Here is a 26,095-nt window from a genome sequence, read left to right on the forward strand (position 1 = left end):
ACAAAGTAAAGATACCATTTCGAATAGCATAGATTTTTATAGTTAAATTTATTTGATTATTTTATTACATATTTTATAATTAAAAAATTTTGATCATAAAAATAAGAATTAGGAATAAGCTGTGAAATAATACTAAATAATGAAAGTGAAATAATAATGAATTTTGAAATAATTAGAACAATGCTTTTTTGCAAATTTTTGAAATAATGCTTCATCGATAATATTCAGCAATTTTGGAATATGACGTATAATAAAGGCGTCACCTTGGCACCATGTGCGCTTTAATATCACCGCATCAATGTCACGATATCTCGTTGTGAACTAGCTCTACCTTCAACCATTGAGAATCGTAAAAGAAAACCACAGATTTTGTGCAATGATAAGAAAAACTTTAATTTACGAAAAGCAAATAAACGCTAATTAGGTAGATAAAAAAAAATGTAATTGTCTTACTAAAAGCAGCATTTAATATTGATAAGTTAAATAATATAATTATGGATATATAATATGTATATTCATTTTAAATAAAGAAATATATTTATTAAGCAATAAATAAAAAGAGTTATACCTAACATTCAAAAGATAAAAAGAGGAAAGCAAAAGGATAATAAAACGTCACGATTTCGTAGAGAAAGAGGTTTTATGTGAGATATGATAAAATATATTACTTTCACTGAAAATTGCAAAATGCATTACGCGTAGCGTCGACATCCGATTTTCACGGGATATAACGAGAGATAAATGACCTGTAAAACGAGCCCTTCAATGTTTTTCGTAGACGATTTCGACTGTCAAAAAGATTTATCGTCGTTCAACGCATTTTCTTTACTAATATGTTCCCAACAGATTTGTCTGTCGAGTTTTCGAAGCTCCAATTTTAACTACGAAAAAACGAAAAAAACAATTTCAGTGCTTAATTGTACTTTTAAATGCTTTAATTATAAAACGCGAAATAAACTTCATCATATTACAAATAATTGATTAAATTCAAATTGAGAAATTGACGTATTGAAATAGAAACCTTTTTAAGAGCAAACTGAATCATTTTTCTTTAATTGAAATCTTTTATAGAAATTATCTTTTATCGAAAATCTCGATTTTACGTTATTACTTTATGTTATATACAAATATATAACAGACAATCGACACAATATTTTATGAAATGCGACATATATCGAAAGAAACGCAACATCCACGGCGGCTGTCATATGAAGTTTTAAATTATCGAATTGAAATCATTGTATTGGAATACAAACTATAGTTGTATACGATATTTCGTATGGCATTTCAATGACATGGATTCCAAACTTTATCAGAATTGAATATATGTCCTCATAAAAGTCAGATCATAATATATAGACATCGATAAGTATTATTTTATCGACGTTTGAATAGAAACTATAAAAACAATGAATTTAACTTACATCTTGCGATATGAAAAATCAATTAATTATATAACATTTAATACAAAAATTGTTAATTTAAATCATATTATGTTATTTAAGTAATTCTGATAATTTTATTTTAAAAAATATTGTATTGATACATAGTGAAATCATCTTGAAGAATTTATTTCGGATTACTCACTCAGATAGGGAGAGATTGAATTCATCCTTTTATTCCAGCAAACGAAACAGATAATATTGTTGTTTGAAAACTCAATTAAAATGTTTCGATCAGTACTGTGTATGCAATTTTACTTCTACAAAATCTGCTTAAATGTTGCAACGTAAATTAGATTTTGTTATTATATATAAATATTAAGTATGCAAAGTAGAAACAACAAATTGTTACAACAGATAATCGCTGTAATAATTAACATTATATTCAAACATGTGTCACAAAATTTCAATGGATATTTTTAAATACTATTTAATATACTTAAATGTAAAAAAATTGATAAATATTAGGTGTTGGAATTAATTCGTAGCGTTTTACAAGTGATGGGAAGTACTTTCATTAATGTATTTTTTAATGCTCATGTGAAATAAATAACATTCTTTCATTAAAAAACGCTACGAATTAATTCCAACACCTAATATTTACGATTTTTATGAATAAAGAATAATATTTCATAAAAGATTTGAGTTTTATTCATTATTTTAAATATGTTGTATATATAGATGAATAGATTATGTTTGAAGACATCTTTTGAAATCGTATTATATATGTATATATAAGCATTCAACTATTTATTCATATAATTCTGTTAATATAAAATGCAATGAAACATCGTGTTAGACAAGAGATAACTTAATAAATTGAGTGTAACGGCGACAGCCCAACAATTTAGTTACTTACGAAACATTTAAGACGAACTAACTAGTTCAGGGAACTGGCAAGGGTAGGGTTTGCAACTATTTGCATAAAACCCGAGGTATAACGGATAGGCGAATGGAGCAATCAGGAAGCTTTCATAAGAGAAATCCGTGTCTCTGTGATTGGCGATCTTGCTTATGCATCTAACGAGCTTTATATCTTATGCAAATTAATGTATATGCCATAATATTACGATCGTATTCGCCAATTAATAATTCAAACACTGATTAGTTATATTAACTCAATTAGCATCCGTAGAACTACAGTGAGTGCAAAAAGTAATCGTACAAGGAAATTTTTTATAAAAAAATCTTATCTTAAAAAAACCTTAATTAGCAATTTTATACAATAAATACATTCTGTTCTAACATAAACAAATGAACTTCGCGTGTATTTCAGATTTTAGAAGCTAAATTTTTCGACTGTACAAATATTTTTTGAACATGCAAACAATATAATTTTTAACTTTCACTTTTTTTTTAAATAATATATTTTCTATAATTAATGCATATTTTTTTAGTATACATAATTTTAAGAAACAGTCTATTTTATTTTTTATAAATAAATTGTTAATTATCCAGCAAGAAATGACCATCAATTAGATGGTCGAGTTGACTTTAAATTGATGTCCAAATTATCGTATCGACGTCAATTCTCGGATATTTACTTTTTAAAAAGAAGATTAAAAATATTTTCTCTGCACGAATATTTTTTGCACATAAAATTATAATATAAAATTTTTTTTATTAAAATTTATTATTTTTTATGAAACATGTTCCAGTTATTAAAAAGTTTTTTATATTTTTTCTTTATGTTTATGAATGTATATTTTTTATAAATATTAAATGATTCTTGCTTATATGTACTGTAATGTTTTATTAAATAATTAAATCAATCAATGACGTACCAATATTAATAAGTTTTATTCGGATTCTTGTGTGCGCAATAGATCGATGGATAGTTATACGTTGTCTAGGATTTTGCTCTAATCTGTTTTAACTCCATACATTTCGAGAGTGAAAGGCAATAAATTTATGAGAAATTCATCATTATATATATATTCATCAGTATATTTTTATTAATTATATTATATTTATTTATAATATGTTTTTTATTAAAAGTTAATAATTTAAGTGAAAAATGTATTATTCTCCATTTAAATATATAATTAGCTTTTTTATTTATATAAATAAATAATAAATGAAACAATTAAACAATTCATAAAAATAATTAATAAAAAATATTTAATTACTGCGTCTGTTATTATTGCAAATTAAAATTTTATATATTAATGATCAAGCTATTTTAACCTTCGATTTTTTAAAAATATCTTATTGTATACATACAATTTCATTACTATATATTAAGATGGAAAATAATTTATGAATCACCAGTATAATGCGCAGCAATGGAGTTATAGTACACAAACGTCATGTAAAAATATATATTTGAAAATTAAAATAGCGCTCAAAATAATTAATATTTGATAAAACAATTATTAGACGCATTGAATCTTTTGTATATTCCTTTCTTAAGAAATATTTAACAAACATATCACACATTCCCAAAAATATGTTTTTAAATACGCTAATTTCCACAAAATCTAATATATAAAAATAGATAATGTAAATAATTATAAATAATAAATAAATAACTCATCCCATAGTTGTTTCGCCGGTGCCCGACTTCCAGGTTTTCTCTCTTGATTTCTCATTACTGCTTCTTGGCACTCACCGCACACTCACGAAAACGTGGGTAATTACAATCACACGCGCGCACTAATTACCAGAATATAACAGTTGCGCGATATTTTATATGACACTCCCGACGTTAATGGCGTACAACGTGTACTTCATTACATCTCGACGAAAGAATACCACAAAAAAAAAGTATACGAAGTAACAATAGCGCAATTCACTCGACGACGTTTTATAAAAAAATAATATTTTCGCAAAGAACGAATATCAGACACGGATGCACGCACACGCCCACGTACACGCACACGCACAATATGGTGCAGAGTTTTTAAAAATAAATATCTGTTTTACAACGATTGTATTTGATGTCTCTTGGTAGTTGTTGCAATCGCGTATTGAGACGTAATGGACAATAACGGAGCAATTCGCCGCGCTGCGGTTATCCGTTTGAGCCTCTACCCGCACGAATGTCAACAAAACAAGGCTACGCGCACACAAACCCGTATACTGTGAAAAGTAACGTTTGCCGTCGTAAAATATTTAACACAGAATTAATCATCAAACGAATAATCAATAAACTATTTTGTGCATTTAAAACTAATTATTAACAAATAAATCGATGTGCGACGACTTTTCATTTGGATTGAATCAAACTGATTGCGGTTTTACGACTTTTCAACCGGAAATAATCGACAGATTATACATTTATTTATGTATCGACGAAACAATTAAAGCATAACATATTTCATTCGAAATACTATTAAAAACCGTTAATTATTAATTATCTAAAAATATTATAAAACAATGAATTTAAAAACTTTATGATTTTCTTGAATCTTACTGAAGATAAAATGTCATCTGAAATATCTCTATTTCAATTATTGTTCTCCATATTTACAAGCCGTTAATCTTTCGCGGGAGTTAAATATTTACATAAACTGCTAATCGCTATACATTTGCAGGAACAATCGCGATAAATTGTCTTGATCTTGAAAAATAATAGGAAATCGGATACCTGCTCATTCGACCGTCGCCATGCGAATGATACCAAGGCGACCGCGCCTTATATATGGTATCCTACACCGTAAGTCGTAAAAGTAAAACAAAGTAAGCGCCGGGCATTGTATTGTGTATCAACAAATTCCGCTGAGTGTTAGAATATAGACTAAAGAAACAAGTAACAAATGTGAATAAACAACTTGCTTCAATAAATGTAAAGTTGTTTGTTCGTGTTTATTTGCACTCGTTTGCCGTATCTGACTTAATATTTATATGTGTATACCTATATAGCTGAATATTCTGTTTCAAATTAATTTTGATATAACTGGATTATTACTGCATATTAAATTTAATATTTAATCAAAGAATAAAATTTATCTTTATTTTTGTATATCGTGTTTTATTTTTACTCGTGTATACTTTTGTACAGAATGTAAAAGAAAAAGTCAGCCGTAAAATCTTTTTATTTCATTATTATTATTTATATTATGTAATTACCATTATTTCAATAAAAAATATTATTTCATATACTGCTCATTACTTGCCTTTAATATTTTTTAATGTTCTAATTATATAAATTGTTTTATTAAAAAATTGACGGCCTTAGTATAAGTTTAATGCGTGTAAGTAAAACTTCCAAGTATCTTCAACATTTACCGTGAATTAAGTTTCATCTTTTAACAATGATGAATATATAAACGAGATTGCAGATACTATATTTATTTACTCAAAGCGATAGCATGCAGAATGATGTCCAGATCATTGCTATCATAAGATATTCAGAAATATCATAAGATATTCAGAGTCTCTGTAACTACTGTCTTTTATAAAATATTCATAATCTTATTCGGTAATAATATCATTTTGAAACAAGATATAATTTATATATTACATTCTATATATTATTTATATATTACATTCTATTCAATTAATGGGAGGGTTCCATTCGTCTACATTTCTAATTACACACATCGACTGAGGAGGAAGGGAGGGGGGGTTCCTAGTAATTTTTTACTGCTTTATCAATGAGAATATTTTATTTTAAATCGATTAATAAGCGATATGCGTAATATGTGTAAACAGAGCCCTCCTTAATTAATTATATAAAAATATAGAAGAAGTATTTAACATAATGCAGATTTTAGATACAAATTAGATTCAAATTTTTGCGAAGATATTTATATAAATAATTAACATTTGCATAATAGATATATGTTTCATTTATATATAACTAAAAAGATTTCTTATAATATTATTGTAGAAGTTATGTGCAATAAAATAAAGATATGCGGTCATACAAAACAAGTATTATGCAGATTTCATTACAATATGTGCGGTATACGATGATGTATTACGTGTCATAGATGTTGCTCCCTTTTACGATGATATACGAGCAATAACATCAACAATCCGATATAACCCGATTAGACATAATGAAAAGACTACGTCAATGGTCTTTTAAAATTTATTCAGTCTGAAATGGCACAGTATGAAATGGTATATTGTAATCATATATTTTTCATATTTAATGTATGTGAAAGAATGAACCATACTTATACGCACAACGATAATGTGATATTTTAAAAAACCAATATAAACATCATTTACTATATCAATCGATATAAATATGATCTTTAATTTTATTACAACAAAGAATATAATTAGTGTAAAGAATTAGATTATAATACTTTTGCTATTAATTTTTCATTATAATATAAGATATTAGATAAGACGCAGGTAAACGTAAAAAAAAATCTAAAAAAGAAAAATATATTATTAAAAATTCTATTATATTTTATCCTATATCTTCCTACACAATGGTATACAAAAAGAGAGAATGACTCTTTTTCTCTTCCTATCATGCTTTAGCATAACAGTAAAGATAATCGCCGTTACATAAATGCGAAAATAAAAAGACGTTGATAGGATCGGGGACTGCTAAGTAAAATTCACATGGAAAAATACTTTCAGTGCATCTCATACTTGATACGTCAGAGATTAGCTTCTGCATAGATAGTACATGGATATACCATAGAAAGAGGTCACGAGTTAAATGTGTTTGATTACACTATTTCATTATTTCAGATATACGTTATAATGTATATTAGATAAATAGACGTTTCTTCTTCAAATATTTTAAAATAATTTTTACAAAATATTCTCACATACATCGCGACACCATTCAATTAATCAATACGTTGATACAATTTATTGAATTTTCATAGCCACAACCTGTTAAGATTAATTGAAATAAATGATTAATACGATATAAATATTTTTGATCGCCAAGCCGTTATTAATTATGGATTTGTGTACGCAAACTCGATTCTGAATCTTGAGACAATTTCGAAGACTTAGAGTATCTTAGAACAAATGAATTTTAGCAATATAGTAATTTTCATTCGAAAAATTGTTAAGTTATATTAAAATTTTCAAATATTCACTGTTTAAATATGAGAAGAAATTAAAATATAAATATAAAATATAAGTATTAAAATATAGATATACATATATTTTTAATATTATATTTATAATATTATATTTTTAATATATTTTTAATATTATTCCGATTCCTGTTTTAAATTTTATTCATTTTCGTAATAATTTTACAATAGACCACAATTTCTTAAATAAGAGAAATTTTATAAACTCTTATATATGTATATTTCAATAAATTCATAATTCTTGTATGTAATAAGATCTATGTCAATCTCTTTGACTCTGATTTTTCAATGATATTTCCATTATGCTTTTATTTTGTGAGTAGACTATTTGCCTCTGACATATCAAAATAAATTTCTTGAGAGAGCGAACAATGCGGTGAAGAGAATGTGAACATTTGACCATTCGATCAAAATGAGAAAAACCTTCTTTTAAGAAAGAAGTCGAGAAAAGTTTTAAGAAATGAGTTCTGTAGAGAAGAACTAAGGAAAAATATAGAAAGGAAAACTATAGAATAGCTGCATCAATGAAGATATAATCTTTGATAATTCAATTTCTTTCTTCAGTAAAAATGCCAATTTCATTTTATATGTAGTATATATACATATATTTTTTTACACATACACATAGAATTATTTATGAAATAATTATTACGTAATTTATGAAGTTACATATCTTATAACTATGTAGGCATGTAGGCACAGATATTTAGGAACTTATATAAATCGAGAATCATGTGATTCCTTCAGCAGTATAATTACCACATAGAAACCTAAAAAAGATCCGACAAATAATCATTATCGTGTAAAGGTCACGTACAAAAACTAGGTGGATAAAACTTTTATTCTGCGAAATCGCTGTGGGGAAAAAAGGATCCTTAAATAACTCTTCTTCGTTCCAGCGCATAAAAGTTCCCAGAGGGATCATACTGAACTAGGCGAGATCGCTTCTTATCATCTACTCCGTCAGTGATATCTAGATGTAGTGTCTGTGGGTCATCAGATCCATTCTGCTCTCCGAGACGGTAAATTTCGGAGAATGATAAGGTCTGCTAACACAATTCTGCCGACCAGCAGCACATTAACCGAAAGCTTGCGTCGGAGAAACCAGTAGGGCACGAAGTGTAAATTGTGCAAAATAACCGAAGGAAGATCGCGAGAGCAAATGGGAATGAAAGCGGTATCGTCGGCGTCAGCAATGGTTCTGGTGGCTAACCAGAAGAGGTAAGCGCTGTTGCTAGGCAACCTGTTGCCATGGGGTAGCCGTATGATGAGGGAGAAAGCTCACTACATCGTGATACTATAAGCGAGGCGAGAAGAGTGACAGAATTAGAGGAGATAGAACTTCGGTTAGATACGATAAAAGTCACATCGAGGATGAAGAGAAATACTTATTGTGTTATTGTAGACTGGAGCAAAATGTAAAAATAAGTACTCAAGTTTATAGAAAAAAGAAAAATTTCATAAATTTTTTAAAATAAACTTTTATGTAATTTTTATTGTTTATTATTAATAATTAAATCTCTAGAGAGAGAGAGAGAGAGAGAGAGAGAGAGAGAGAGAGAGAGAGAGAGAGAGAAAGAAGAAGGAAGAAGAGAAAACTTATTTTTATTATTAGATATAAAAATCTATAGATTAGTTAGAATGAATATTATCAAATATTATTTTGATTTTTACAGTTTTTACTATAAATATTTGATTTTTCATTTTTACTTTGCAAAAAATATATCTCAAAATCTTTTAATAATTATTTGTAAATAAAAATATATATATATATATTAGTAACTTGTATAATAAAAAAATATATAATCGTCGAATTTTCTACAGAATTTATCATTATTTACTCCAGATTTTGCGTATATAAATTATATATCAATTAATATGTCATATATTAATGAAGTTTCTTGTTTCAAGTGAGAGACTATGTAACATGTGAATCGAGTAGAGAAACTCAACGTGTGGTCAGCCTTGTGTGGCTAGCGAATTTGTTAGCAAGCGGTCGTCCATAAATTTACATCAAGCGCGACGAAAATGTACAGACATGGGCGTAATTCTATCCTATTTGAAATGTCGAAAGCGTAGGCAATGATCCTGTGAAACGTAACATTTTGCGAGAACATAACATTTAACAGGATGCACATTGATTTGTGACTTATAAAATACCATGATCAAAGCTGGGAAAACAGAAGGACAATAGACCCTTCCACCTCATACGAGATTTGCTTGATCTGTGAACAGTTCAGTGGAGCCTATATTGCATTGCAGTACTGTCAGCCGCACTCCTTAATATACCTTCAATTTACGAGATGTTAACTCTTCGGAGCTCTGACAGTTTATGGACTCACTCAATTATAAATTTTTTTGTCAAAAATGTCAAACAACTTAAGTTACATTTGCAAATCTGAATTATTCTTATTACAGTATAATTAGTATTTATTAATAATTATTTATAATTAATATTTATACAAGTTATGTCATTTTGATTTCTTGACATTAATAAGTGCTTTTTAGGTAAATTAAAGAGGTTTTACAGTTTCTACGTCAATAACTGTCTTATAGATTTCGAAGTCAAAAGGTTACTGAAGTTTTTCGAATTCTCTATCGGAAAAAAGCGTAATTTCAATATTGTCGAAAGTTAAATCAAATTTTATTGTTTTTTTATAACGCAATTTAGGAATTTCTTTCTCTCACATAAACACATACATATACATACACGTTCTCTTCTCTTATTTAAAATAAAATTCTTCGGAACTTTTTTATATTTCACAACAAAATTCCATTAGTTCTATAAACAATTATAATATATAAAACGTACACAAAGAAAACGATCACACGTCTAAAAGCACTTTCAATTGCGTACATTAGTAGATAACACCAAGCATTAACGACTGTATTTTTAACTGGCTAGAGTCGATACAGAAGTTTTTCTTGTGCAGTACGACAATATTTATTGAAGAAGACTGCAATCATTTTTATATCACCTAGTGACTCTATCGATATTTAAGAATATTTTAGATCACTTGTCTTTGTAACATGATTTTTCTTGAAAAAAATATGAATATCATATGTAATCAACATAGATAAATATACTATCTGTAATAAAATATTTTGCGATATTCATTTAAAAAATATAGATAAAATTTCAAAGAATCTGATAATCAAATAATTAATCGAGAGAGTTAGTAATTAGATATATATTCATTAGATTAATAATCAGATTAAGTGTGAATTATTTTAAAATTTAATGTGTGCAAAGTGAGGATATGCACTAATGAAGTGTATCGAGTTCAACAAGATTTCAGCTTTCGGCAAGTGGTTGGCATCACTTCCAAAATAATCAAATCGTTAGTAACTTCCTCTAATAGATAATAAGATTTCAGTAGTTTGGATCAAATTAAGGATCTCCGTTGTTTAGGAATCATGATTGTTATACTGATGATTAGAGCAATTCTCTTGTCTCTCCTTCCTCATCCGTTTTTCAAGTAAATCTTTAGTATAATTTTAGATTTTTAAATCTTATCAGTGCTTTACTGAAATTTTACAAAGCTTTACTTAAACTTTACTAAATTATTTAGCTTTTCGTTTATCTTAATTTTGTTTTAATTTTGAATACATAAAATTCTAATCAAAATAAATTTCTAATCATATATTTAAAATCAAAATGTAATTAAAATAAATAAATATAAAGTTCAAAAACATAAAGAATATACAATGTATTTATCATATTATAGAATGTGCTAAGGAGATGCATCTAATTTTATACTTATGTGAAGAATAACAAAATAAATAGTACATATTCAATATGTACTATTTTGTGCTTTTAGGCCTGAATTATTTTGACGTTATTCTGACTTTAAGCAAGGCTTAAAACTCTCTCTGTCTCTGTCTCTCTTTCGCTTTAAAACAAGACGAAAAGAGGATATTATATCAATATATTGATATTGATAATATATCAATATATTGAATATGTATTATTTATTTTGTATCTTCGTATAAGTACAAAATTAGATACATCTTCTTATCACACTATGTATGATAAATACATTGTATGTTTTCTATGTTTTTGAATTTTATATTTGTTTATTTTAATTACGTTTTGATTTTAAGTATATAGAGCTTGATTAGAACTTTATGTACTCAAATCGGGCCTTAAAACGAAAACAAACATTTCTTATTTAAACTGACAGAGTATATATATATATATATATATATATATATATATATATATATATATATATATAATATATCTGATTTCTATTAGAATCTTTTGTACGCCAGTAAAATCATATTCTTGACGATGAGGAGAAACGGAAATCCTATATGGTCTTACACAAGGTTTTGCGAACAATCAGCCACACTCGGCAATCTTATCACGTTCACGAGCAGTCTTGGATTCAGCTGAGCAACGTTGAATACAGAACTGGGTATACGTAATGCGACGCGCAAATGTATCGATTGTCCATTATAGCGACGAAATTTTAACTTTCAGTTACGCATGAATACACGTGTGCACACATGATATTTGTAAAAAATATTTGCGAAGCTACGATGAATTGTTCTTGCTGAAAGGTTTAACTGACGCACGCGTGAGATTTTTTTTAATAATATTGTTATTGTTTATTCGAGAGATCTATGTTATCTTGTCAAATATTTATTCACAGCTATGAACTATCATATAGAAAATCTAACATAAGCGCAAACAATTAATCTTCTAATACATTAAACAAATCACATTTATGAAAAATATATAGCCGCATATCACATCCATATAAATATCATTTCGATCATGGCAATAAAGTATCCCGAAAAATCTACGATTGCGACATGTAATGCCAGAGAAGTAGAAATTCCTCAGTTGAAAAATAGATTATTGAAATTATACACATTTATTACTGACGAACTTGTACGCATATGTACAAACTGTCTCTTATAAAAGTGACAAACAAAATTTACATAGTAATAATAAAAATGCAAACAGAGAACAATATGGAACCAGGTTATAGATTTGCATAGCATCATCATAAAGTATTTATAAAATTTAACTTTGTAATTGCGAATAGAATTTTTTATTGTATTACCTGTGCGTCATGTTAACAATTGCCAATCGATAATCAAATTATTTGAAATGCTACCTTCTATTACGTACCTGACTGCAGTCGACGAGAACAATATTTATCTGGCAGTAAAAACTACAATCTACTTTCAGTTCACACTGCTGCATCGAATGCGATCGCAAAAACGCGGAAAATAGAGGCAGTGCAAAAAACTTGGTACCTAACGGCCTGTTGTTTGTAATGCAGATTTTCGTGCATTAAGACCAGTTTGTTCCACATCTTCATGTAGAGACTGCATGAGCATTCGCGATAAAATCTACAAAGATTGCTTTGGTAAATATATATGATAATGCTCTAACAATTTTTACGATTTTATTATTTTTATTAAATTAGAATTAATAGAAATGTAATACTTTTTTTTTATACAAATTTTCTATGTATTTTAAAAAATGCGGTTTACAAGATATTAATTAAAATTTAAAAATTTAGTATGTAAGTATCTTAAATATATAACAATTGCACTTAAATAAATGATAATATTAAAATTAAAACTGACTTAAAGATAATATTTTGCAACCAAATATCATAGAAATTTTGATTTAAAAAGCTTGATAAAGAATAATGGTCACAATCTAATAGATTTTTTTCCGATTTTCTATAGATGATAAAATGACATCCAATTATCGGTATGCGAAGTCTCAAAGAACTCTGAGGAAAAATAGGTGAATCGTAGTAGAGTAATTTATTAGAATCTATGTCGATAATTCTTAAGAACCAAACAAGGAGAAATTCAATTATCTGATATAACGAGAAATCAGACATCCATTCGCTGTCTAAATGTCGATGCATAATCAAATGAATTATAGAAAAAAATATAAGAAGTGAAAAATAATTTATTCAATAATTAAAATAAAAATTACTTTCATCAGTTCATAAAAGATAAATATGTTTAAAATATCTTCATATAATATACATTTATTGCAATTTACATTGTTATAATTTTAGCAAAATTTGATGTAATAAGACATGTATATTTTTTAAAAATCTTTGTAATTTATAAAAAATATATCAAATATTATATTTTTTAAAAAACGATAATTCTTTCTGTAATATTTTGTGATTTATAGGAATATTGAGATAGATGTCATATCAATAAAATCATAGTAAGTAAGATTTCTGACTTGTAGCTATATCCCTGAAATGCGAAACCATGTAACAAGTTCAATCCGACCTCATTTCCGATACAGAATCATTTCGTTCTCGTTTTCGAAGCATGTAGCAATCGAAGATTTTTATTCTTATTTTAAAAATTATTTAACTCTTTTAACTTTATAAGATAACATTATATATAAAATAACTACGTGACTGTTAATATATTAAAAAGTAAATACAAAAATAAAGGCACACAAAAATAAAGACGGGAGTAATTAATTATAAGACTCTGTAAAGCAAAATCAAACTTCGCCATTTTCATTTACGTCATTTAACAGTAATGACATGATGAAAGTTTGCTTCATGCATCTTTCAAAAGACAAGTCTACGAAACTTGCCGTTTCAAAGCTGTTTTATTTCATTTATCGATGAAAACATGGTGATACATCGTATAAAAGAATACTCCCATTATCTTGCAATGCAGCATCGTTTTCATAATATTTTATTGTTACAGCTTATAATTGCGACATTTCTGAAGCCGTAAACAAATAAAAAATAAAAAATATTGACAAATATATATTATCAAATAAATAAAATTTTTAATACAATAAGATTTAAATTATATGCACATAAATAATATTTAACTATTCGTATTTTAATAAGTTTATCTAATCACAACAACCAACATAAAGTTCTCCAGTCTTTTTTGAGAAAAATGTTTATTCTGTATTTTCGCATCGCAAGAATATAGTAAAAACATTTTTTGAAAAGTACATATTATTTGTTTTCTTGAATTAAGTCGATATAAATGATTACAAAAAGAGATCTTGATCTTTCATAGTAACGAGTATAAATTTTTCGCTATAATAAAACTCAAATTTCTGGACTATTCTGTGTATCGTTAAAATATTTATAAATTATATTTTAAATTATGTATCAGAAAATTGTTAGCCCGGATGTCCTTTGAATAATTCAACCTCACGTATATGTAAAATTTTTTCATCGGAATTTCACTGAGCCACGACAATTTCCGCTTTTATTTCCTGAGTCTCAAGTGCATCGCATGATTCACTCCTTTAGCCACAAATTTCGTTTTTTCAGTTCGCCAAACGAGAATCTCATGAAACCGCGTTATTTCCGGTTCTATCTTTCCTGCGACGCTGAGTTGGATTGGCTCGTATTGCTATAACGTGGACATGTGCACAATTCAGTTTGCAACGTTCTGCAAAATGTCAGCAGTCGTCCTGGCAACCCCACTACAGAGGCATTATTGGTCCAGTAGTACGTGACGAAAACTCGATAGAGAGATAAATGCATGTGATGTTTCCAATTTAGTATTACTGTTTTTAATGTATAATGTATAATACTAAACCTTGTAACTATTTACAATTTATTAATTATAATAAATAAAAATTTTTTATTATATATGAAATTAAATTATTTTCACATTAAAAAATCTTAATAAATTTTTGATAGAAACAAGAAATTAATGGACTTCACAAATACATAATATGAATTATAAGGAAAGATATTAAACGCTTGAAAAGAAGAATTAATAAATTCTATAGTTGAGAGATATATTGTAAATTATTATTATCGAACCAATTTGTGTACAGAAGTTAAATAAAAATTCAATATGGATATATTTTCTCTGATATATCAATTTATAGCAGTGAAATAGTTATGCGTTTTATAACTTTAAATTGCTAAATCAGATAAGATTATAATTAATTTTCTGTAAAATAGAATAAAAATAAGAAATATAAGATCTTATGCTCGTAGCCCTTTGTCTTTATGTTTTTTAAATTTATTGAGCCTTATTACTATTATAGAATAAAAATAAGGTTCATTTTACGCAAATGTAAAAATCTGTAAAAAAATTTTCACATGACTATCTATTGTGCTTTTTTCAAATCACTTTGTACAGAGCAGATTTTTAAAAAAATATTTTATATGCGAGATAATATTATGTAATAAAATCTATTGATTAATTCTATGTAGTTGAGTTAATAGATATTAAAAAAGATTGGAAATAAAACACAGAAATGTCAATTTTATATATATGTGGTAAAGAATAAATATTTATAAAACTATATGCATTGTAAAATTGCGCAATGCGACACGATGCAAAATTCTGTATACGTAATGTATCAAACATATTTATTAATTATATTATTTATCTTTAAATGGACTAAGTTTAAAATAATCTAGCATAATCTTATAGTAAAAAATAGTAACTGAATAAAACGTCTTTCTAAATAAAATAATTCATCAATAACAGAACAATACATAGTTGTTTTAAACTTAATTAATCCTCGAAAATTGTACTGCATTGATATTCTTTACTAAAAGATAAAACGTCAATCTTATAACTCATCATGCAATGATAATAACAATAATTCAATAGACAGTACACATTTCATTGTATATCATATAATATAATATAATAATTGTCTTGAAAGATTTATATAAATTTTTTAAATGTTTTAATATTCATCATTATGAGAATATTTCTCGTACATTTTCCATCATTTATTTCGCTTCAATGTGTTATGAAGTGAATATATGTACATCACATGATCATCCTTTTTCACGAACGCCAGATGGCACATTACAACTCGCGATGATGGACATAAGAGCATCCGTGATGAAACCAAATCTGCACCCTGCAATTCTGGGTAAGGGATAAGTAGGAATAACTAGAGAATTTCCTATAAAATCACGCGCGATCTATTTTACTCGCTTCATTCGCCAATTTCCGGGGATGCGCGACGCTCGATATGCCCCCGTAGTTATATGCATGGATTTTATTCTCATCGAGAAATCGATGATACGTAGCCCACTTGTTCGTGCTTAGAATACATCATGTCGACGAGTTCGCCAACGCGTATGTTGACGCTCGAAGCTTCGCCAAAAATATGGAGTGAAATTCCGCGCCTCGATTAAAGGGGAGCTTCCGGGAACATTTGATACTAAAGTATGAGATAAAGTGGCGTTACGGAAATTCGCTCACTTAACTCTGATACGGATATATCCCGAGTTGTCTAATACCGAAGTCTCAGAAAAGAATAAAAAAGACCTTGACAACTTTAAAGTCGATTTCCAATAATTACGAGGGTCGCTCTAAAGCATTTTCTGGCGATTTTGTGAAGTACAGGAGATAGCGAACAAACTATCTCATCTAGAAGAGAAAGTAATCATATTGCCGATGTCGCGCGAACGAAAAGATGGTTTTCGCTATCACGAACGGTTGACGGTAACTTGCTCAAATTAACATTCTCTAGTTGTCACAGCGTTAATTGCAAAAGTTCTTCAGGAAAATGAAGGTGATAAAGTACCGACTAAAGCTGGACGATTGCATAAACGGTCAACGGAGTACAGAATAAACGAAAGGCAGAGTTTGCTCATTGAGTATCGTAGAAATATGCTTGCTGCAATAAAATGTATCAAACCAACGGATTTAACATGGTGACCCGGTTAAGGAATGTTATCTACCTTCCATGTTGGAAAAAGATTGAAGATACGAATGCATTTTGAAATATGATTTTTTTTTTAAACGATTTTAATATATAAAATATTTTTATTATAATTTTAAAATACTTGTAAATGTTTTCGAACAATACCAATAGTAACGATAATTGTAAATTTTATATTACAACATCCTATGTCGCATAAGTTTCAATCTCTATATTGTGATCTGTGATAGAATGTGCAAGTGGCAAAAGTTAAAGCATTTTGGAGGTCGATGCTCTAAGCCTCCAGGGTCAGTTTTAATCTGCCTCTCAAATTGTATCGTTACATCACGATATTCAAAGTTCCCAAGTGGCAAAATCTGTGTTCGCTGCATACGCTCTCAAGTTCGTCCCAATTTACGATAACCGCAGTTGCTTTAATGTGAAAGCTACCGGTTGCCAATGAAAATTTGGATTGTGGCAATGGCAAGGTAATTATGAGACCAATTTAGACCACATCATATCGAAGTAAGCATTTCTCTCTTAGTTATAGTTTGATGCAAAATTAAATCATATATATTATTAAGTATATGTAAAAGAAAATATTTTAAGCTAAACAGTAATGCTAATAGAATGGATTTAATCTTCTTGTAACGGTGGAATAAAATCTTATGTTTTATGGCGCATTGAATTATTCTCCTTTAAAGTACTATCTTTTCGTACGCACAGAATCAAATACATAACTTTATTGTAATATATAAAGTTATATATTTGTAATTAATAAGTTATAATAAGGTTTAGTAAGTTAATAATTTTAAAGATTTCATGCCCAAAAAATTCATAATAAATTTTTCGCACATCTGATTTTTTATCAATATATTTTATATATGTATACATATATATGTATATATATATATATATATATATACATATATATATATATATGTAGATATACACATTGTAGATACATTACACAAGTAAATATATACACATATATATGTGTGTATATTTACTACTTTTATTTAATAAAATACATAACAAATACAATACATAATTTCTTTAGCCTTAATATGTTCTCAAATATATATCATATTGCAATATATTTTCAATAAATGTTTTTTGCAAAGTTATAATGTTAGCTATACTATACGGATATTTCACGTGAAATAGCTATACGCTAGATAGTGAAGTTCTCGCCAATATTAGATAATTTTGTTATAATATTTACAAGACTGCAGCTTACAATAAAAATACTAAAAGTAATGGTAAATGCCTGCTGATCGTAAAGAAAAATATTGAAAGAAAAATATTGTTTTTAATTTTGCAAAAGTTTTCCCTTTTCAATTTCAAATCACTTAGGAAAAGTGGATCACGGATCTGTGCTAATATATTTTCACACGTTTATATTCCTTAAACTTTGACGAAAGCGGATGAATGGCTTATCTTCTTCTGCAACCCTGGATTTCCATTTGGCTTCTGTCAACCATAGCACGCTCCGTCAGAATTATTGATGCAACGAAGCAAAGAAATTGAAATCCGTGAAACGTGAAAAGGAAGGTTTCGAAACATAATTTTTATCTCCATCGGTTATCGACTTTATATTTATTTGACAGATTATGGGAAGTTAAATGATATATCACCCAAGAAACACATAAAAGTCAACAAAAAGATTAAAATTTTAATTCTTTATTTTAATTCTTAACGTCAACAAATAATCAAATTTTATAACAAAAAATCATTTTGACTTTTATGAATTAAAATAAAGATATTTTAATTTTTTGTTGACTTTTATGTATTCTCTTGAGGTTGATTGTTTAGCAGTCAATTTATAGACATTCGGAAGTTTATTATAATATTAATTTAAATATTTTTTTATTATGATTTATTATTAGAACAAAAAAATAAAGGTAAGTTATATTTTAATAGTATTTTTATAGATTAGTATACGATTATTACTTTGTAATTAACATTGTTAGAATGGATTGATCAAATGATTCAAGCGTATTAAAATTAAAAATAAATTAATATTTTTCTATATTAATCAATTATCTTGCTAATAAATTTTGAGGCGGATTAAAAACAGAAGTAATTAATTAACAAATATTTTTTACTTTGGATATATGTTAAAACACTTAAAAATATGTTACAATATATATTTATGTTTTTTATTTTATATGTATGTCTATCATTTTTATATGCTCCAAATTATCATTGTTTTATTATAAGCAACTTCAATTTAATTTATTTAACAAAATATTTAATTTTTATATTCCTTGGCAATATTTTGTAATTTTTTTTGTATTCTCTGTTGAAACTTTATCGCATGAGCATTTATATCGTTAATAAGTATACCACAAGAATATGCTTTTTTATTCAAATGCATGTTATTCGCGGTTGCTTCAGTCCTCGAGAACTCTTTAAATGACAGGTGCTCTTCATAATTTAATACATTCAGCGCATAAATGTTGTGAGCGTAATTACAACATGTTTACACGTTTCAACCAACAATTCTAGTGATCATAAAAGTAATTTCAAATGAAGTAATCTACTCTAAACATGTAATATAATTGTTGCTTGTTTAGCGCTTGATTTAAACAAGATGAGATACCGTAAACACCTTTACTAGCTAGGAAATGTTGAATATCATCATATTCACTACTATTCTCTACTATAATAAAATTTAACATAGGATAACTCCAGTATATATGCCGCACCTATCCAAAACTTAATTTATTAAGTATTATTATTTATTAAGTATTATTTATTATATTTAAAATAAACGAATGAATACATCAGTAAAAACTTTGCATTGTCTACTATTATGAAAAAAATATTAGAAATCTGAAATATTTATATTTCACGTATTAAAAAATGAATATGAAGAAAAATATGTATATGAAGAAATAAATAATAATTATAATCTTCCCAGGTGTATTACAAGTGTTGTGACATGAAGTACATATTTCATGTAATGCATTTAGTGCACTGAATTCAATCTGCGCGCTTTGTATGCTTTGAGCATAAATCTTGTCTGTTAAAAATGCCATATATCCTAAATAGGTGGAATATACAAGACAACAAACTAAACAAAGAATACAAGAGCAAAGTACTTGTATTTGTTATACAAGTAAAATGTTAACATATTTTACTATTCCTCTACGCTCATGTATCACGAAATAACTACTAAGTCTTTTGCACATCCTACAGTAATCATTTTATGTAGATTATAATTTATGATGGCGCTACTTAACACAATGACAAATCGATTCAACTCACAATAATTTCATTAATATTAACAGTAAGAAATCATAATACAATACTAATATAACATAAAGGCATGTAACAGAGTAATTGCGGGAAAATTACCCCCCCCCTCCCATTCCTTCTATTTTTTCTGACTTCTACGGCGTAAATCTCAGTGCGGCGTATTTGCCGGAATTACCTTAATCATAATCAAAGTTGACTTCCCCGAATTTTATATGGTTCCGGGAATTTATATATTAATCACAGTATCTGCTCATATATCCTTCCTATTTGCTTTAGATAGATGTTTCAAAACGAAAAAATACGAGGATATGTTTCAGAAATATAATATATATTTTAAATATCTAAAATTAGAAGTATCAAAATATAAAAAGGAAATATACTTATATATATATATATATATATATATATAAAAGTTATATTTAAAAATATCTGTATGTAATGAGAAATTATGTTAGATTAGCGCTCCTAAAATTACAAATATAATTACTAAAATAATACCAACAATATGAAAAAATGTAAATTATGTACGGCACAATTTCTTTTTGCATGTTCAAATTCACATTCAGTTATGCAAATTGATATAAAATGATGAAATGTAGAATATCTTTCAGGAGCTATATTAGATATTCTATAAAGAGTTCCATCCAGTGTAATTTCTCAGATGGCGTTTTGCATTATTTATAGTTACACACTGACTAAAATGATAAGAGAAAGATGGTGGAAAGCATGATTATAGACAGTTAAGGATCAGCATGATTTTTTCATTTTCGCTCCAGAGGCGAAGTTAATTGTAGCTCCCGGCAGGAATTAATGGCAAGACGTGGAAGTCGTTTCGGTTAGATAAGGAGACCGTCAGGATGGAGATAAATAGTACCACGGCAACGCCTCTGCTTGCTGGTGATTCAGATGTCTTAGGACAAGGAAAAATATCAAAGAAGGAGGAAGAAAAAAAGCTAAGAAAACCGTGAAATATTTTCACGCTATCTTATTTCTTTCGAAAGACTTGAAGAGATAGCGAACGAACATGACATTGTAAATAACTATTGTATGTTATAACTATAATAAGTACAATTATTGAGATAGTGAAAGAAGATGATTTATTTTCGTCGTAACTTAAAAAAGAATAAAAGTTGTAAATAACTATTGTATGTTATGATTAAATACAATTATTGATATAATAGATAGAAGATGATTTATTTTCACCACGATTTAAGAAACAATAAGTGTAAAAAAGTAAGATGTACAGGGGGACGAGAAAAAAAAGCGAAGATATTTTTATTAATTTATAATTCTTTGCGAATAAATGTATATATATATATATATATACTTAAGAGTCTTAAGGCAAATAAATTTATTAATTTAGGAAAATGTATTTCCAACATTATATTTAATATCGACTGTTTAAGATTCGCAATATTTAAAAATGAAAAAAGAAAAATATTCATGTTTATTTACAACATGTTTATATGTACAAAAAGAAATATTTTTTTTATAAATAAAAACGAATCCATAAAAAAACTACGATATTCTAAGAATAAATTCGGACATAGTCTAATGAATCTTGCAAAATAGAGGACACTTTTACCTTCTACGTTATTATTCGTGATTTTATTCGCAAAACTCAGCAAGTTGTCGTGAATATATTACTTGATATAATTCTCTTAAAAAGATAAATAATTGTAAAAAACTACTGCAATTCGTTTTAAGCAAAATTTCAACCTGCATAAAGTGAAAATTTAACGTTACTTTGAAGTCTTTAAAGTTGCGCCAGCAGATTATAACATTTAAATCAAGAAAATATCTTCAAAATGCTTAGCTTCTCTGGGTAATTATAAATTACTTCCAATAAAAACAAATAATTAAATTTTATGATCAAAGATGTAAAACTAACAAATATTGACCAACAAATTTAATAACAGATACTCTTACTGACAAAACTTATTGAGGTATATAAGTTTTATATTATAATATAAATAAAAACAATTAAGAGATATTCTTTAAAATTAATGGAGCAAATAATAAATCAAATGCGCTATAATATTATTATTTGTCGCAATTGTGTCATATAATCATTATTAGCCTCTGAATAATGGAGCTTGAATATTTTACAGCGTTATTATTAATGTGCAAGATGTAATCTAGACCTTTTTTTTCTCTGTACACCTGTTCTTCTTGCGTAATAACATAGGAAAAATATCCACAAAAATTTGCATCTCGTTGTCGTATCATACATTAGAGATTCTTGACATCTTCATTTATTATATCTGTACTTTACATTTTTAGTTGCAAAATTTTTTACGTATTAAATATAGTATTTTAAGAATACAATTTTATATTATCAGTATTACTACATATAAACTAAAAAGTTATATTCTATTGGATTTTATTTTAAAAAATCATGATTTTGCATATTTATATTATATAATATGCCTATTTGCATTATATTATTTTAATGTTGGTTGTAGAGAAAATGTTTTAATTGGGACATTGTATATGAATATTGCAATAACAATTTATGCATCTGTTTATATTAAATTTTCCTAAACAAATTTAACAGTTTACTCTACAATAAATATAACTACAAACTTAAACCAAGAAAAACTCTCGACTCTGATGTCAAAATTCTATGTCTAGGACATGGGTGAATATTTCATGTGTATTACATAGAAAAATAAATTAATGTGTTAAAAAATTTTGTAAAAATTGTACATACTACTAACAATGGAATATTTTGTACAAATTCACAGTATTATTATAAAACATTAATTTTTAAAGAACTACATTTATATGATACATTTATCACAATTGATTATTACACATTTACCGATTCCTATAGGATATTACAAAAATAAGTTTACATAATTGATAAGAATTAATATCTACTCAAGATTTATATGGATAATCTTGTTATTTTCGTAACTAGATGTGTTCCGAAAGACTACCGTTAGCACCCTCTCTTGTATTTATATTTATTAATTTTAATTAGAATAAATATGCAACTAGTACTAACTAATGTTCACAAATTTTCGCTAAGTTAACATACAATTGACTGTTATGTTGTTTTAAAAATATTATTTCCATCAAAGAGCATAGTCTTGTAAGAGAAGAAAAGAAAGAAATAAAGAAAATCAGAGAAAGAGAGAGCGAGAGAGGGGAAGATGGAGAGAAAAAGAGAGTGAGAAATTAAATTAAAAATATTCAGACATCACTAAAAGAAATTGATGTCATTACATTTCTATTAGAGTGTAAATATTTATGTAAAAATTAATTTTTTTTAATACAATAATTTATGTTTTATATTACTTTTTTAATGAATAGATTAAGAATGATTCTGTCCCCTTTTTTAAATATATTTTATATAAATAGATATTATTAATATGACAATAACTAACAATTTTTACAAATAATATTACTAGTAACAACTATAAGAAGTAACTATATAAGTAACAATTATATATTAAATAAATAAATTGTAACGATTTGAACAATTTATTTATTTAATATATAATTGTTACTTATATAGTTACTTTTTATAGTTGTTACTAGTAATATTATTTATAAAAATTGTTAGTTATTGTCATATTAATAATATCTTTATCACATATATTGCAATCTTGCCTACCATTTGTTGATAAAAATTAGATAGTACGAGAAAGTGATTTGTGCTGACATCTAGCAATGTGTTCAATGCTATTTAAAAATTTTAAACATTTAAAAAATATTTTTTATAATATATTTATAATTTTATTAATAAATATGATGTTCTGCATTTCATGCAATTATAAATAAAAATATTGAGAACTACTTAATTAAATTATCCTGCATTATATGTTCTACATGCCAACAGTTGATAAAACATTACATTATTAAATGATGTTAAATCAATAAAAGCATTTTAATTTGTATCTTAAAAAATATTAATAAAAAATCAGTGTCTTCGCGAATAAGTAAAAATATACATACAGTATAAGTGAATGTCATCATTATTTGATTCTCTTTGATTGCTTCCATCATTCATCTTTATTCTACGCCAAGCTGCAATGATAGAATGTTTATTATTTGATAAATATAATATAAAAACATTAGTCATATTTTCTATTAAATATTATATTTCTTTACCGTTCCTGAAAAATTTTCTTATACCAGATTTTTCTTTGTCTTTAGAACTTTGATGATTGCATTTCTTGACCGAGTTAACATCTTCTTCCATGGTACACGAAAAAGTATCTTTAAAAGGGAAATAAATTTCATATTAATAAAATTATTGACGAAATAATTATCAAAGTATATTAATGCAATATGAACTAATATTTACTACAAATAAAAATAAATCAAATTTTAATTAGACAGATTTTTAACTTATTGTATGTATAATTATAAATTATATGTTATAATAAAAATTATCATATTATTTATTCACTATATTTTGTTACTATTCTATTTCATTATTTTATGTGCTCTCCATTACAATAGGGAGAATATATTTAGCACAAGGTTTATACATTGCATTAGCATCATAGGCGTCGCGATTTCAAACGCTATTTTATTGATGTATATATATTAATATTAAAAATGTTATAAGGTATTACTATATAAATTGTTAAATATTAAAATTTATTTTTTTAACAAGTTTCAATAATGAATTGACTGGTTATTTGTTCTTTATTACATTAATTAATTATTATAGAAAAATTGCAATAATAAACAGTCAAGCTCTACTAGTTTTTAAAGATTTTCCAATATCGCGGAATAAAATTTAATATTATGGAAAATTAAGTATTATATTTGTTAAACTCAAAATTGACGTAAATACGCATTACACTAGTATACGTTGCATTGTTTAATGCGCACAAATCACGATGCAGCGGTGCAACAATCAAATATCTATTTTTTATAGAAACATCACAAATATCGTATGTTACGAAATTGTAAAATCAATAAAATAAATAACAACTTAACTAACCCAAATCGTCGTCACTTATCGCGAAACACACTCACATCAATCTAACTTCTAAATTTCTAAACAATTTCTCGCGGTATCGTAGATGGTTGTAGAATAACCGAATACTATTCAGTGAATCAGTTAGAAACTACTAGTTAAGTGACCGACAGAAGAGGGATCTTTGGTCAAAAGCCAAATACACCTACACATATCTGCATTTTTTTTTACTCAGAAGAGGTCAGAGTACTATTCTTTCTTATGTTTTTCTTCTGATGTCATTGACTCCAGTGACAAAATCGAATTACGTACAAGGGCAATAAATAAATTTATACATAGCAAATGATACCTGACATTAGAAATACATGACACTGGCCACAAATATAGACATAGCCATTGCGCGTTGCCAAGTAAATCCTCACCTTGATAAATCTTACTACTATTTGTATATTATTTCGAGATAAACTTTAATAACACAACTATGAAATATTCAATGCCATTAGAAAAAAATAATTTTAAGTGAAATAGACCGAGAAATATTTAAACACAAATAACAGAGAAGAATGCTTTCGAGAGAAGAATATTTTCGATTAAAGTGGGTCTTGGTGCTTAGTGATATTCATGTACATATGAACATAGTGTTTAGTAATATTCACACAAATACAGTTATTAGTTCTATAGATTTTGCGCCGATTCGGTCGGACTTGAAACACAGTAGTACATGAACTGAAATAACAATCTCACAATTAAATTAAATGCTCGTCGATTTAATAAT

At 26.9% G+C, this 26,095-nt stretch overlaps 1 protein-coding gene across 6 annotated transcripts in view; it reads right to left on the minus strand.

Moving 5' to 3' along the window:
• LOC105154884 (uncharacterized) overlaps positions 1-26,095 on the minus strand; it is a 346,927-nt gene that overhangs the window by 80,066 nt on the left and 240,766 nt on the right. For 5 of the 6 annotated variants that reach the window (XM_087407399.1, XM_087407381.1, XM_087407406.1 and 2 more), the window contains exons 4-5: positions 24,501-24,608; positions 24,345-24,416 (exon numbers count right to left, since the gene is read on the minus strand). In XM_087407399.1, the coding sequence (XP_087263525.1) occupies positions 24,345-24,416; positions 24,501-24,608 (180 nt within the window). Of the gene's footprint in view, positions 1-12,205; positions 12,827-24,344; positions 24,417-24,500; positions 24,609-26,095 lie in introns of those variants that run through there. The other variant, XM_087407397.1, reaches the window with a different exon arrangement.

The sequence above is a fragment of the Acromyrmex echinatior genome, chromosome 1 (assembly GCF_024713525.1).
Source record: "Acromyrmex echinatior isolate Ae372 chromosome 1, ASM2471352v2, whole genome shotgun sequence".
Classification (NCBI taxonomy): Eukaryota; Metazoa; Arthropoda; class Insecta; order Hymenoptera; family Formicidae; genus Acromyrmex; species Acromyrmex echinatior.